The 17,343-nt window shown below is 34.7% G+C and overlaps 1 protein-coding gene and 1 long non-coding RNA gene across 7 annotated transcripts; one reads left to right on the forward strand and one right to left on the reverse strand.

Annotated features, from left to right (window-relative positions):
• Positions 1-51: 51 nt before the first annotated feature.
• On the reverse strand, positions 52-16,972 carry Pde8 (phosphodiesterase 8). 6 transcript variants are annotated; one of them, XM_071706246.1, is made up of 20 exons: positions 15,855-16,972; positions 13,382-13,474; positions 10,422-10,516; positions 5,636-5,695; positions 5,322-5,512; positions 5,083-5,142; positions 4,931-4,997; positions 4,658-4,825; positions 4,266-4,480; positions 3,904-4,061; positions 3,233-3,363; positions 3,009-3,116; positions 2,679-2,878; positions 2,266-2,544; positions 1,936-2,062; positions 1,700-1,837; positions 1,106-1,267; positions 884-1,013; positions 737-804; positions 52-536 (listed from the first exon to the last, which is right to left on the reverse strand). In XM_071706246.1, the coding sequence occupies exons 1-20, from the start codon at positions 15,949-15,951 to the stop codon at positions 459-461; spliced, it is 2,625 nt and encodes an 874-aa protein (XP_071562347.1). In that variant the 5' UTR covers positions 15,952-16,972; the 3' UTR covers positions 52-458. The 6 variants fall into 6 exon arrangements, with proteins under 6 accessions (XP_071562347.1, XP_071562373.1, XP_071562353.1 ...); XM_071706272.1 differs by lacking the exons at positions 10,422-10,516; positions 13,382-13,474; positions 15,855-16,972 and adding exons at positions 6,507-7,109; positions 7,385-7,591; positions 8,534-8,721; XM_071706252.1 differs by lacking the exon at positions 13,382-13,474.
• LOC139772559 (uncharacterized) lies at positions 8,770-12,099 on the forward strand. The gene is made up of 2 exons (XR_011718164.1): positions 8,770-9,481; positions 10,961-12,099. It is a non-coding gene; the product is annotated as an uncharacterized lncRNA (long non-coding RNA).
• Positions 16,973-17,343: the final 371 nt, after the last annotated feature.

The raw sequence follows: 17,343 nt of genomic DNA on the forward strand, positions 1-17,343 counted from the left end.
GAAAAAAATTAGACGAGGGATTGAGTTCTGGCTGTAAGAAATCAGAAATGATTCAAATGCAATGTTGTTATTTATTTGTTGTTCTCAAATGCACAATATAATGGCCAACATGCATAAACACAGCGAAGACTTCATTCGAAGTAACATAGTCATCGGAGCTGCATATACAAAGGTATTTCTTTCTTAATATTATAAGCACCTTACTAATGTGCATCGTGTGTGTTTAAAATAGTAATACGGCGAGTGTCATTGAGGGGAATGAATGTTATATATAAATAATAAGGATGCTGATGGCGCGTAAAATGGCGAATTACATGTATTTTCTTAGAAACGACTCTCGAGAACACACACAATGACGTTGCTCTATCCTTAAATACATAAATACTATACACGTCTTTGCGATAATCGCAGCGTAAATATTACATAACGAGACACAAGAATGAAACGAGACGCGCTTTTCAAGATAATCGCGGTATTTGCATCTCGGGATGTTGCTGTAGCTTCTCGACATCTTGTAAAGTGGATATACCCTGTTCCTGTAAGACACACAATTAAAAAGGAAATACGTCAGTGAACTTTGAATTATAGAGATTTAAGGTGGTTCATGTTTTCCTTTCTATTTTCAAATTATGGCATAAAATTACGAATTAACGAATTATTGCATAGTATAGCGATTTCGAATTAATTATCTCGAAGTAATTAAATAGTAAATTAAATTAAAAAACTGATGCCTTACATTATACTCTTTCCATTTCTCGTAATTGTGTCGCATATAGCCCACTATTTCTGGCATGTCAATGAACACTGCGAAACAAATGGCAAAAGTAACAAAACTCAAATATCAATATTTAATAAAGATTTTAAAATAATGAAGAGAACGAACCATCCCAAGCCTCGATCATATCGTTAATGATATAATCGACAAAACCGATTTGCGATTTCGGTATCGAACACGTCATTCTATCGAACATCGGCATTACGACTGGCATTTTCAACTTTTTCTCCTCGTCGGTCTGAAAATTATCAATAATTGTTTGAACGCGAGAGTAGCGAATTATCTTTCCTGCGATGAACGATTCCAATTAATAATTATCAAAATATTCACCTGATTAAAGTATTCCTCCGCGATTCGTCTCGCCCATTCGACGCAACATTTTAATGGCCGCGTTGGATTAGATACGTCCGCGCATTTGATCATCATTCTTTTAACCAGTATTACATTATCTGGCTGTAGAACCACAGACATGTCCAAAGAATCTGAATAAGTCTGCGAAAGATTTTTTCGAAGTTAGATTTTTGTTCATTATTCTGCACGCGTCTTAGAACGGTTTAAAATTATAAATTTAAATAAAATTATGATAAATTATGATAAATTTAAATAAAATTAAGATTGCATCTATACTACATATTTATATTAAAATTAAATTTTAAATATTTGTAAAATAATTTTTGAAATACTAAGAAATTAAATTTATTCTTAATGCATTTATGTTTATGTGATAAGGATATAAAAAATTACACTTTTAAATATTAAGAATTATATATATATAATTAGATTTCTCTTATATACCTGATAATCCACATAACTATAATATCAATTAGGAAGGTAATGTGAGCATAGTAATATATTATAAATTTTAAGTTATAACAGAAAATTGTGATAAATATAAAATAGGATTTTCACAAAATAAGAATATACCTCTTGACCATCGCCAATTCTTGCGCTGCAAACATTCATGAACTTCGCCAGGTGCTCAAAGTGCTTCGTCATTTCGGTCGCCAGAATCATGTCAATGACATTTTGTCGTAACAGTTTGTACGCATCTCGCTCCAGATTCTAAAGCAGGCATTCAATTTGGTATTACACCTTCGGATTTTTCTACACGCTCGCCTTCAGAATAGCGATACACAGAGAATGCATGAGAGGAAACTTACTTTAAAGATGTTCACACTGTCGTCGGAGAGTGATAGTTTAAACGTTAAAGCTGCGTGATGCGATTCGAGAACCGACAGATCATTATAGAGTATTGCCAAACGACTGTTGGCATTGCAAAGAAACTGACTGGAAAATAATTTTAATTCATTAGATTATCGACATATTTAATAGCAAGTTTATATATTATTTTTGACAAATGATAAGTGTCAATTAAATTTTGATTAAAAATTTATTTTAAATCTGTAAAAAAATAATTAGCCGAAAGAAAATTCTGTCAAGTTTTCTTGCTTTTGTTAATATATTCTCTTAGTACTAAAAGTAAGTATCACCTGGACCGTCCAGGATGATCAATATCGTGCGCGGCAGCGGCTATTAAAGCAGCAACCTCATCTACAGGCTCTAAGATTTCTTTGAGCCTCTTCGATTGCATAAATCTCGCAGTGGCTTGCATGACGTCGGCCGCGTGCGTCGAGTTGTGATAGCTATTCTCCGCGTTGTAACTGTGCTCGATAATGGCTAGCCAGTTCTGCAACGTCTTCTCATCGCAATGTAACATAGCGGGCACTTGGTACAAATTCATGATCGTCAATCCCAGAAAAACGAGCGGCCTGCAACAAATCGAAACGCAAACAATTAGGCATAATATACCTTTATGAGGAAGAAATGTAGGAATCATGACGTCTGTTTTAGATTAATAATTGCAAAACTGTTACATGTCGCGTTGGGAGTTCGTATGACTCACCTTTTCTCCGTCAGCACTTCAAGCTTGAATATCTCGAAATTCCAGTCGAGACTGTTGTCTAGTATCTCCATGAGTTCTTGCGGCCCCCGAAAATTTTTCACCTGCACACGTGAGTTGGCCGGATACGCGATAGCTTTGATAGTGGACAATCTCGCGGAATCTGACGACGATCTTCTAGATTCCCACGCTGTGCGCGGAGACTGTCAATCAAACAACAAAAGAATCGATAGAGAGAGAAAAAATCTCGAGCGCATAGACGCGCGTGATTTCTGTTTGTTGCAAATCTATTATTTTCTTTATACGAAATGAAGAGCGGCATATAATTCTTACGGCAAGTAACGCGCCAACGAGATCCGTGGCAACCGGATCACTGTACATTGCTCTATCTTCCTTAAGATGCGGCACGTAGAGCTCAGTCGTCTTTAGGATATCGATTGCCTGCGGAAGACGCAGAAGATGTAGCAGCGTATATTTAATTGGACAGAACGTGACTATATATATATATATATATATATATATATAAGACAATACGAGCATCTCGATTAATCACGTACTTTATCGATCTGCGCTGCTGTTTCCGGATTAGTCGTATCCGTGACCGCGTTCGAAAGTAACGTGATGACTTTAGTGATAGGAGCTTCCAGTTGCAAAGTGTGCAGTTTCTGCAAGCTGGACCGCCTACGACCTGTTACGAAAACATAATCTTTTTTTTTAGGGATTGATACATTAAAAGAAAGATTACAGCATGTAATAGATTTAAAACCTTTGGAGATAACTGTGCAATTTAACATTATAGAAATATCAAAATCTCAGAATATGCATGCTAATAGGATGCTACGCATAATTTCAATTTTTTGAAAATGTATTAGCGACGTATATTAATTAGAGAGATAAATGCATGAAGCTTTCGCATTAGCCAAGCTATAGCAGGTGCGCCCCAGTTTTGTGCTATTAAATTTCTTGACATGTTTATGGCGATATGTAAGGTTGATATCGGCACGATAATGCTTTGACGTAAAAATACGTGCCGCAAAATGCACCATAAAATTGCCGGTGACCTAATTTGTGCCTTACAACGTTCATTTTTATATCGAAGGACATTTCAATAAAGTGAGAGAGAACAAAATTATTTGTATTAATAACTTTTTCTAATTATTGTTGGTGCAATCCATTGATATTAGCGACGTTATTTATTACATATCTGTAGAAAAAAGTACCTTCTTACCTTCGCTTACGCCAGATCTGACATCTGAAGATTTCCGCGCGTTCGATAATATACTCGTTTTAAGAGGAGGATGCAACGGGCTGCTAACCGGGCTTATTGGCGCTGAATTTTCCGACAGATACGTAGTGTCGTATACGTATATGTAATGACTTGGTTTCCTGAAGACAGATATAACAATTAATCGGAATAGCTTGTTATAAAATAATAAATAGAGTGTGTATTTTAATAATGATGATACTATATATCAAAAGAGATGGCTTAAAAAAATGTTAAAAATTTTAACGAAATCAATATAAAGAAATAAAATGTTATGACAAAAAAGGATGTTAAACTTTTTAGATTATTACGTCAATAGAACGTACTTTAATGTGATACAGAACGGAATTATCCTGCAATTGATCGTAATCATTTGATTGTTTTTCCTCTTGCAATTCATATTCCCTTCGAATTCCCGACCTTTAGCCAATTGCTGCTCCATGAGAGCGGAATTTTCGTAGAATACTATTTCCGAGAGATTTCTTCCCATCATCTCCTCCGTCTTATATCCTAACAATTTTTCGCTGACTTTATTTAGAAACTAAAAACAACGTGAAATTATTGTCTACATATAAATATTTGTATTTTACATAGTATAAAATGTATAATACATAATGCATAATTATATGTACAATAAGATAAAATTTCTTCATTTCAGTTGAAAATATTGAGAATGACTGTGCAAAATATGAGGATTGAATATCAATATTTACGATACCTGTACAATATTCTTATCATTGGTCACATGCACCATATCGCGACACCTGTCAAGTGCCAAATATAATGCATGCGCTGCTGCTAGTTGAGTCCTTGGCAATAATGAGCTAGTGTATATCCCTACTAATTCGTTTATTAATATACCTTCGTGTGAACATTCTATCAGTGCCTGAAATACAAGCGAAACTGAATAAAGAACCCAGTAAAAAAACCTGTCTATAAATCTTTTTTTTATGTGCTCCTAAAGCACTCTTATGTGTGAACAAACACTCACTCTGCTAAAACCTGTTTCTAGCAAGTTCAATGCCACAATATGGTCTTTCTCATCGAGCATGAAGTATCTAAAAGATATGCAAGGTCCCCAAACGTTAAAACGAAAGTAAAAATAAATTAAATCGTATGCGAAAAAAATATTGGCAAACTTACGATTTTTTCACGAGCGCTATAATGACAGAATTGTGATAAACCGGACTTGATCTGATTGCTCTAAAATTTAATATTTTTGATATTTGAATAAAATTATGTAAGAAGAACGTGTAAATAATTTATTACACATTATAAGGACTAATAAAATGTTTTTGAATAAATTGACTTTTTGGGCAGAAATCTTTTTTTTTTCTCTAGATACTACATTTATTAGATTTGATTTAAACGAACTGCCATACCTACAAATAGCATCGCCTTCGGCCGCGTGATGTCCCCTGTGATCGATAATTACTAATTCATGAGCACGATTTTGGAAAAGTTCTATTGCTTTCTCCGCGTCTTTCGCCACCGACACGCTCCACCCCAATCTTCTCGCGGTATTAGCAAGTATGTCCAATTGCGGGTCATCTTTGCTAAAGACTAATAATATCTGCGCAGTGGAGAAGTTTGACAGAAAAGTATGAAAAACAAAACTAATGCATTAGTGGCACCAAAGGTCGAATATTTTATTGACGATAATTTTACCGTGAATCTCGGATGGCGCAATACTTACTTTTACGATACTAGGAACGTTGGTTGTCAATAAATAATTACTAAGATCTTGAGGCCCCTTCTGCAAACAGAAGAAAAAGTAAATCACGAAGCTGAATAAAATAAATTTACGATTAAATGGGTTAGGGCCGGTTTCACCATCTCCGATTAACTGTAACCTTCGATTAAACTCACTCTTCGTCTCTTTCTAAGGGAGACAGTTAGAAAGAGATGAAGAGTGAGTTTAATCGAAGGTTACAGTTAATCGACGTTGGTGAAACTGGCCCTTAAAGGGTCAAAGGTTAAACTTATCAGTTCTTTATTATTCGTAATTTGTGCGTGTTTGCCATGAGTAACGCTTTTATTTAACCAAATCTAATCAGAGACTTAATATTAATGCATCGATATCAGGGTGCCGGATACATACTGATTCCTCTTTATCTAGATACATCGATTCAAGTAGTTTGTAAATTTTCGCCCGACGACGCGCACGCGGAGATGCCTCCACATTTTTTGCGGCTTTATTACACGTAATCTGATCCTTCATTTGCGATAAATTAACAGCCGGACCGTATTAATCTAGCCTCTATGTGTCAAAGATGTGACGATAATAACGATAATAACGAAGTCAGCAGTTTTATTGTACACATTTCCAATTGATAAAAATCGTCGATAAAAAAACAAGTAGTCAACCACTACGAGTTATCGCAAACTCTTGCTGCTTTTGTAAAAAATCTATATGCATTTACTGCGCATTAGAGATACGTCGCAGATTATTTTCGCGATGCTCACGAGAGAGCAGTTAATTTATTATCCCGAATACTCTTCAGAAACATAAAATTACGAGTATATAACAAACGTGCCGGAAACGATGATTGGTAATAAATTCGTACCCTAATGCGTGCTGCCAGTTGCGAAATCAATTTAGCCACTTGCATCGTATTTTTAGTGCACCACCATCTCCTTTGCCTGCACACGACACTGAAGACGCTACTACACTACGACTGCAAGTCTTCCTTGCGAATGTTACCGTCGTCAGTCTCGTCACGTATACATAAAGCACTCGTAAAGGCAACATCTATTCATTTTTCAATGTCTCATTAACGTTGAGGATCGTTGAAGTAAAATAGCATAACTGCATAAATGATGTATTACACTGCACATTGGCAGCCAGATCTACATATGTATATTAATTATTTCATATAGCATTTATTTATTTATTTTTTTGTTATTTCTCGAAATGAATATTTTAATTTATGTATACGTCTTTTAGATACTTTTTCCGGGTCATTTTGTAATAAGTACTTCATATTTTAATACCATCGTTTAACTTTATCAAATCATTGCACAGAATCGCACAGAACGACACGTTTAAAGAGAGGATCATCGCGACACTGATCATCGATCAGTAGATAACGAAATCGATATATTCGCTCGTTGTATCAGACCAGAAGTCGTCTATCTGCGATAAGGCGTCTGGGTGCATACCAGAGTTCCTATAACGACAGTATTTTTTAATGAAAAAGCCGGATAAAACTTTACTCTACGGAAAAAAGCGTTTATAAATAAGTTTTATCGTGCACTTCAAATAACACATGTGTATATACAGCATGACGATATTCTTAGTATGACATCACATGCATTTTCATTCTGAGAGAAAATTATTAGCTCCATTATTTTTCAAAAATATTTTTATGTATCCTTAATATAAAATTTATCATCCACACATATTCTTAGCAAAACTCGCTCTATAAATCTTACATTTATTTACCTTTTACAATAAAAATCAAATGGACATCGTAAATTTGCGACAAGTTCAATTTTGCCACGCTTTCTATGCGGCTTATTGTACAGATACCATTTGAGTCATTACAGTTGATCCCTCGTGGATGAAATACGGAATTAGAGAGACATTTTATGGTCAGTTCAGAATATTACATTCTCGATCTTTTTTGCGCTCCAAGCGAGAAGACAGCTGCTAATTAAAAAAAAGAGAACTGTACGCTAGGACGAAGAGCGCGTAGGATACGTGTTCGTTTTTTTAATTGTTCGACGAAGGTAAATCATAGGAAGGGTTGAAAAGTTCTGCTGTATTCAGATAGGGAAAGTTCTGCGACCGAGAAAAAAGCTCCTTGCGACAGAACAACGGTCGTCCTGCTATCGATTCGCCGCCCGCGAGTTACGTTCGCGGTAGTAATCAACGTCTCCTATAGACGTAAAGTGTAATAGTGACTGAAAACACGAGTGACAATTGCAATTATCTTACATACTTACATTTTTATATAAACTTAGAGAAATCATGGAGGAAAACAATATTATACAGTGAACCAAAACATTCACGCAAAAACAGTGCAGAAAATTGGAATGATTCTATCAACAGGTTGTTAAACGCAAACGCCCGTTTAACTTGACGCAACGTGATCGCTTTTAGCCTATAGTATCAAACTTTTCGTCTAACTTTTTCGCATAAAACACACGCCGCTCCCGCCGATAATTCAATCAGAATAATTGCCGTGCGTGACAACTCCGACAATTGTGTTATCACTCGGACTGCCGGAGAGCGCATAAGTACGAGCACGTTCGCGAGACAACGATTAACAGAGGGGAACGGCAGCGAAGTGAATAAGACAAAAGAGTGACATCGTCGCGTTCGGAACACGCGCCAAACTTCTGCTTAACTAGACACTTCTTCTGGCCGCACAGACGAACTATAAACTCCCGGCTCGTTCAACGCCGACGATCGGGAACGTCGGAAAATAATAGAAAGTTTATTGTATGGCAACTTTTTACACTCTCTTCAGCGGGGGCTCTCCGATCTGACGTGTCGTCGGTACCGTCGTATTGATCGACTTTCCCCGCTTCGGCTTCAATTTTTCCCGAACGCGCGCAGTACGTAACTTCATTAGCATCTTCCTCTTACCTGATATTTTTCGGATAGTCCGAAACGCGCCGGACAATCGCGTGCACTCGCACATCCGCATACTTTAAACGAGCGGCTCCCGACTGTTCTTCGTCCGACCGGCCGCGCTCCACCAGAGACCGTCTATAGACAGTCTATAGACCATGTCTATAGTCGTTCCCGCGAGCGGAGCGGCGAGATCTTGACTCGTCGAGGAGTAGCGGCCAAATGAGAGAGTTCGTACTCACCGCGATTGCGCGCGGCGAATCAATTATTCAGCCCGCGTTTATGCCAGCGAACGTTGAAGCGCGTCCGAACAATTTTCATATTTAATCGGACCATCGGGGGGATGACTATCGGGCCGATCGAGCATTATACCCTGTCGTCACCCCCGCGCGAAACTTTGCGGTAAACGTCGCGCGAATTATTGAAAAGGGTTGGTCTCGCGGTGGAAAGCCGCGTCAGCGATACGTAGAAAAAAAAAAACCCACGTATATTTAGAATCACTGCCTCGCGAAGCTTTTATCGCGGGGAAGAGGGGCCCTTGATTGCAGGGTTTCCCGACGGTACCCTGTGAGAACGGAGAGGGCTGACGCCGACGGCCACTCTTCGCTAGATTATTTCTCCGCTTTTTTTTTCTTTATCTCTCTTTTTTTTTCTTTTCGCTGCGTTCCCTTAACGATTGAATATTCCCCGCGAGCGGGATTTGCGCTGTCTCTCCCTTTTCCAGCTATTTATGCACTTCCGCTTTTTTTCGTGAACTTTCCTTTTGCTGGATAATTTCAATTTTCTCTCTTACACGTTAAAAATTCTTTAAACAATCCGGACGATTGTGTTGATACTTTATAAACAAATAATATAACATTATCGAGAATTTTTTAATAGATACTCTTCCATGTAAAAGCCAAAAGGATGCAGAACATAACAGAGTAGAGATATAAAAGTAAAAGAGATGTAGAAGTAAAAGAGGTGATAACAATACATTTTTACATTAAAGACATGGCAAATTAAAACCGACATTTATAGATTGAATATTTAGATAAATATTTATAGCGAAACTTCATATAATGCTGATTATACATTTACTAAATATGTAACTTTGCTCCGTCATTTAATATATCGTTTAATTTTGGATTCTGAGTTTTTCATCATATGAATATAATGTTAAAATATATTACATATTTGCTAATATTTTTATTATTAGATTGTTAGATGATTAATATTCTCTAATATACTCTACATTATTAACGATGTTATTGAAAATTAAGAAAGAATCGGCGAAGATCGATGCGGTACCATCGAAAACTGGCCTACCTCTTATCCGTATTCAAAAATATAAAGTGGAACAATGCCTAGGCGATCCTTATCTTTGATTACGAATGTTAAAGAGTCTAGATAGCAGACCTGATTAATAGGAATGTGATAACGATGCGACTACGTCACAAGCCGCGTCATCTATCGTCAAGTGCATCGTCTTTATGCGTTAGCTTATACTTTCTCGGAAAGTCCGATAAAATATCATTGTATCTTTTGTTATTTGTTATATCGATTAATTATAGAGAATATTCGAAGTTTATTATATTCTCACATAACTAACAATTAACTTGATAATTTTATAACTTGAAGATTAATTGTTTTAAGAAATGTAATGAAGATTTTCTATGTTATAAACATATCGATTATTTACAGAATAATAGATCGGAGAGTAATACAAATAAATTATTCGATTACTGCGTGATTTTTCAAGCAATTTATATAAAATAGCAAAAATGACATTCAAAATATTCTCTAATATTCTCTTCATTAAAGAATTAACGATATCATTAAAAATTAAAAGGAAAACGATGATCGATGTTAACGATGATCAACAAAAACTAGACTATCATTAAACAATAAGAAAGCAACTTACAATGGTCAAGTAATCGCCGTTCTCGTCAAGTGTGCTGTCCTGGAAGGGTGTTTTTTCATCCTTTTCAGCCACAATATCAAGCGCATCCGTCTTACCTGAAACAATATCAATGAATATTCAATTCAATTACGATCAAGCTCGAAACTCGGACGGTGTTATTTCAAATAATCGAAAGTTCTTAGCAACAGGTAGTTGCTAAGCGTGACCATAGCTTCGTAATTGATGGTCTGCCGACTCTAATGCCAAGCTTGATTCCATGTAATAAAGCTGGTACTCTCTATTCGTACGTGTATTGGTTTATGAACCTACATCGGGCATTTTCCTAGTCGCGCTCAATTTATCAATTAACGTGATCCGGTTGTCAATGCATTAGTAATTATGGTAACGAAGCTTGTTAGAAGTGCATTCACTTATGCGCGTATCTTATGAGGATTATGGGTCACACTAGCATTTGTTGCAATTAAAAGCTAATTGGATTTAATGGACAAGGTGAATTGATCTATATTGCTTCAATTTTTAAGATACTGTTCTATTTGCAGGATGACGTACTTTATTACAAAATAATTGCGTAATGCACGCACGTGTATATTTAATGGCGCCAAAATGGAGTTTGAGAGATTGGATACGATCATTTACGCACCGAATAAATGATCTGGAAATAATTCATCCTCCAAGCTGTCTTCGTCCTCGCTTGGGAAGAAATACTCATTCGGCGGCGATGCCATATGAATTATGCTTTCGGCCTTGCGATCATTGAGTTAAGCGGGGCTACATGATCTCACACTGTTTGAAACTATATTTCTTTGCGTCTGTTTTCATTACACTAACAGCGTTATATTGTTACGTGCCATTGTTTACACTGAACATTTGTCAGAGAATTTTTCTTTTAAAAGATCACTGAAATCCGCACTAATGAGACAAGTTTTTACATTCTTAAAAGCTGAAATTAATTTTAATTATTTAAATTCAGTAGATATATTATTAATTTGAAACATTTTTTATCACATATTATTATTAAAAGCAATTTATTAATTTCTCACATAATAATATATTAGAAATATGGTATTAAAAAATTATTTTCTGCGTACGAATTAATATTGTAGTTATAAATGTTATATATTTTTATTTGTCAATGCAATCGATGGTTTTTCTCTTTTTATAAAAATAGAAATTACTTAATTTACACAATATAATAAAATATATTTGTTATTTTTAGATGTATAAATATGCCGAAAAAAATGTTAAATTTATATAATTTGTATATTTGTATAGAGAATTGAATTTGGCTTCGTAATTTATAAATTGCATGAAAAATCAAATGCTCTTGAGTTGAAATATAAATAAAAGTATATCGCACTTTAATTGCAAAGTTATTATAAACGTATTTGTCATAGTGAAATGATCAGAAATGATTCATTATATATCAAGTTATACATTAATTATGTAATCTTAATTGATGCAAATAATCATCGAAGTCTTATCAATCATTAATTTTGGAGATGTTGAGTCAGTCATCTAGATTTAAATAAGTCGATCAATAGATTATTCCTGTTCCAAAGGTCAAGATTGTCCAAAAAAATCGTATAATTTTTAATTATAAAATATTTCGTAAATTTTTTGTTGAAAAATAATATAAAAGTTGTATCTATCATATCGTAAAAAATAAAAATTAAAGTTATTTTTATTAGTTCAATTTCTTTAAAATGTTAATTTTTTGCAGTAAATTATTGTCAAAGAAGAAACATTACCAAAAGTCTTCACATTTTTTAAAAATTTTTAACCACATGCATTTATCAAGTCAAACAATTGAGTGTACATCCTTCTGTTTGGTTTTTCTTGTCACACCTCATTATTTAAATATATGTTTAAGAATATTAAAGAATGTAATTAGAATTCGCTAACAAACAACACACGCACTCGAAATGGTCAGTTTTCGTGAGGTTTCACAATTAACGACACTGACGTACAATTTGTCCCGACGTTGTTCGCGAACATTAAAATCGCGAGTGGATTAAAACGACGATAAAAAAACGTGTTGTACGTGTGCGCCGATGCCGAACGATGCGTCGTTTGCGGCCCAAAGACAGCGACTGACCGAGAACACTGAATCGACCAAGTTAAAATTCTACTCGAGAGTGACTGGTCCCAGAAGAGCGACGCGATAGCGTTGTCGGGGAGACCGGAGATACTGCAGGTCCATTTAACATGATACACGGACAGAAATATGTACCGTGTCGAACTGAGTTTCAAAAGAAGTGGAACGTGGTTTCCCCGAGGTAGATGAGAATTAGGAATAAAACGTCGACAAAATAATTAACAATATTTTTAAAAAAACTACAACACATACAGAGGTGATAAATGATAAAAGTCAAAGATTGGATATTATTTGATATGTAGAAAATGCAAAGTATCAAAACTATTAGATTATTTTAAAAACATACATATAGATATTGTCACAATCACAAGCAATTAAATTTGAGAGAATAAAATTAAACAGACGAAAGAGAATCTACATTTAGATATTTACTCATAATTCTAAACTGAAAGTCTAAACAACAATTATGTGACAATTGTTTAGGTCAGAACGAATACATTACCATAGGCCATAGGCATTAATATAAATTTATTTTAACAATCTTAGATCTGATAAGATAAAAATTCAAGCTATAACCTGTAGCTTGCTTACGTGTCCATAGGAGTGCAAAAACATTATAGATATCATCATATTAGTTAAGTGACTTACACAGGAGTCAAGCTTATCGATTTTATATGAACATTAGTGAAATTAATCTAATTAATTGATTGAGGAAATACACGCGTGTAAACATCGATAACATGTAAAAGTCAAGTTTACGATTTTAGATCATATGAAATGTTAACGGCACTCGTGTAATGCCTTTTGATAGATATTGATAGACTTTATATAGATAGCTTTACGATTAATTTAATAATTAACTAACGTTGCGCTACTTTGCCATCGTCCTCTTCAATAAAATGGCTCTTGCCGAATGCGAGATACAAACTGTCTTGATTCTTGTCGGTCTCTGTTGTATCTGTAATAATAATAATATCTACGTGTAAGTTTTTGTCGCTAGTAAGCTAAAACAACTAATGTATTAATAAGCTCTCTAGGGAATCGACGAGATCGATAAAGTACCCGACGTGCATTTACATTAGATATATTACATAGAAATATTACATAACGTATCTATATCTGATTTAGGATATTGACATTCGAATCAAATGTATTTAAATTCATGTATATGCAGTTGTGGAATATTTATTAGTAAACCATTACATCACAATATTGCATTACAATAGTGCGTGTAAAGAAAGGAATGAATAGAATGTCCCGTTTACGTAATCTCCGCAGATCGTGTATACACAACATTGATTATAGTGATTTAAATAATAAACCTCAATTTCTCCTCATAAGAGGTTACAAAAGGACGATAGTCGTTACTAGAAATCACTACGGTGTACTAAATACCTAATGAAAAAAATGACATCATATATAGACAGCTCTCACAATTGCGAAACGTTAGGAAAATAACTAAAAATGAAATCCTAGTTGCGTATTATTGTTACAAAAGCAAGTTTAAGAAACAAGGCAAAATTTGAGAAAACATTTTTTTAAAGAATTGGGCTAATTATTATTAAATGGATTATTGAAAGTTAATCGGTTTGAACTTAAAGTTATATAGAATTGGTAAAAAAAAGTAGTAGAATTATAAAAACTCCCTTGAAAAATCTCTTTGGAAATAATTAATTTTTGTCCTAGAAAATCGATCCTTGAGAGTGAAATATACGACCGCTGCTCGACGTTGCGTCGCGTAGATTCCTAAATCAAAAAGCTAGAAACGTGTTGCTGGAAGTTGCTCTCTGGATTTGTATATTTGATTAATTCATGTCTCGAACGATGACTCCAGTCGGCATACGTACGGCGTGGTCAGTCGTAGACTAGGTCAAGGAGAATGACTGTTACCTGAAGTCTACCTTCCCCGCTCTTCCTTCCCTTCTTTTTCATGAGAGGCATCCATCAGACGGACGCATTATATGCGATTTCGATTTGATTGTTGTTCAGCTTTTGTTAATGTCAAACGATATTACGGTTGGAAAGTCAGAGGAAGAAGTAAACATTTGTAACAATAAGTTCTCGTTTGATTGACTATAAAAATGTCTAGCTAACAGTTTCCTTCAATTATAGTAAAAAGAAACTTATTATTACGTAATATTCATCCTAACCATAATATGCCCCCAGTAGTTCGTAAAAATTGAAATAATAATTGATGATTGATTGGCATCAATAAATATTAAAGGAGTATATACACATCTTTTAAACTGAAAATAGTTTTAATAAAATGCTTTAAAATATATACCAAAGTATAAGAAGCAGTGGATAAGAAATAAAACAGACATAAATAAATGGCTATTTTTTTATGACAGTCACAAATTTTAAATTATTTGCTGAAAATAATAATATATAACGCAAATAAGGTCATTATTATATTTCACTTATACATGCGGTTCTAAAATTTCTTTTTATAATATATGAGTATAATGCATATCTATGTAATGACATAATGACATTATGAAAATGTTAACGATAATGTAGATTTTAGGCATAATGTTTTAAAATGCACTTGTATTGGTTTCCAAAGTATTGATTTTTTGCTATTGTGATTGTGTGTGAAGACATACACTGATACACAGATTAAATTAATGCCATGCGGTAAGACAGAAATATAAATTCTCATCTGAAAAATAAATTCTCGAAGAGTGTAGCGTTACTTCTCACAGCCGTAAACGGGTTATACCGAGCAAACATAAAGCAAGAAACGTATAACCACCCAGAATTTGACCTTCGAGAGAAGATTACTATGCTTCGGCGTTTGACGTTCTCCAGTCATATATTACGTATCTGAGAGTCGAATACGTGCAAACTTGATCATGTTTTGCAATGAGAAGGAGGCATTTAAAGTTAGAGACTGATGTACGACGTACATACATCATTTATAGGTTTTACAGTGTCATTCATTAAGAAATAGTTAAAGCGGTGGTCTGCGCGATCGATACATTACTAATATATATCTTTATATCATTTATCCATAAAAATTATTAAATAATTACATATAATAAAATACAGTCTTTTAGCTATAGCTATGATTTTTTAAGTAACATTACAAAAATGCTTTTTAAATTTATAGCTGTATGAAGTGTGTAATAAATTATATATTAATCGTGTCTATCTTCACCATAAAGTTCTGAAAATTATGTATAGTTTTGCATTGTTATATAAACATCTTTCCAACTGTCTACATCTTTTGATATAAATCCCGAATTTAAGCTTTGGAAATATGTAACAATTTATCTTCTAAAATTCAAAACGATTAAAACAAAAATATGTTAGACGAAAGAAAAAGAGCAACGTACCGCTTGTAACGAGAGAACTGCTAGTTCCCGACGATATACTCTTCTCTTGCTCGACTTTGCCTCTCATGCACTCCAGTATGCTAATCTTGCATCCCATTCTTAAGACGAGCTCTCAAATCGCGGTGGGTCTCCTTGCTATTTCTCGCATCGTCGGAAACTTCGAAAAGCATTCGGCCGGATTCTGAATCGTCAATGACAGCCACGACAAGTATCGTTAGGTTACCTTTCATCGAAGGCGATTGGTAGAAGCGAAATCTCCCCTTTTTTTTCATTTAGAAAAAAAAAATAAGATTGCTGAGAATTCGATATTGTTCAATGAAACGTGTGCTTACCGAGCACGCGTGTGTGTGTAAAAATTGCACGTTTATGCTTGCGCCATATCAATTTGCTTATCTCGGAGACCGAAGGAAACAATCCTCTGCGTACTGATTTTGCATAACCCAAACATTGATTGTGCGAATACTATTTTGCATTAATTAACGCACGTAAAGGATCGTGCTAATAAGGTCGAGACTAAACCACTTTGGAACGATATGCTAAATCGTTCGAATCACTCGATTAAACGACGAGTAAACGCCGATGAAATTTACGCCGAGTAACCAGGATTTTTTTCAATCACTTAGAGTTTCTTTCACTTTCAAAAAAATTAATTAAAGATTAAACAAAGTTTGTTGCGTCCACAATGCACGGTAGTTGCTAATTGCTCGTCGAAAGGTCAGATCAAAGATTTGCCGAGACGAATAGAAATTTCGTGAAAACTCTGCAAACGCGTTGACGACTAATTCGGCATTGAACGCGCGTCAAGACCGAGGCGAAGATTTCGCGTATACGGGGTCATACGTCAGTGCAATTTTCTCGGAGAGTCCGCTTTATCTTATCTTCTGCCGAAAGTGTCTACATGTAATTCAAAAGTTCCGCGACGCATCTCAAATAGCTGTATCACTTGGCAGCCACGATCCTCGAGGCGTGCGCAATCAGAGACGTTCCGCGCGAGATAGCCGTTCACGTAATTCGTCCGATTACGCGTTGTGTGGGCATGAAGCGGGCAAATAGTGTTGTGTGCATAATTACCGGAGGCACTGTTTTCATAGTGATGCAAGTCTATAGTTCCTATACCGAGATACGGGCATTTAAAGTTTAAAGTGAGAGAAATAGAAAAGATTTTAAGACAAAAAACCTTAAATAAATGAAAATTTTTATTTATTTTGCTATCTTGAAACTCTTTTATACACGCGTGAAGAAGAAAACGATATTATAATTCTATTAAAAATAATATGTATAGCATTTTTACATAAAGAAGGTAATCAAAGCTGGTTTTTAATTTTAAATCTAATTTATAAGATTTATTTTAATAAATTAATCAATTTAATTATTAAATGTGTATGCAATAGATTTTATATTAATCATTAATATTGATAATTTATTTAACGTTTTACATTACGCTAATATTCACACGTAATTACATTTAAAAAGATTTATTTCAAATACA

The sequence above is a fragment of the Temnothorax nylanderi genome, unplaced genomic scaffold (genome assembly GCF_030848795.1).
Source record: "Temnothorax nylanderi isolate EJ_2023f unplaced genomic scaffold, tnyl_v1.0 TNYL_tig0003_pilon, whole genome shotgun sequence".
NCBI classification, from domain to species: domain Eukaryota; kingdom Metazoa; phylum Arthropoda; class Insecta; order Hymenoptera; family Formicidae; genus Temnothorax; species Temnothorax nylanderi.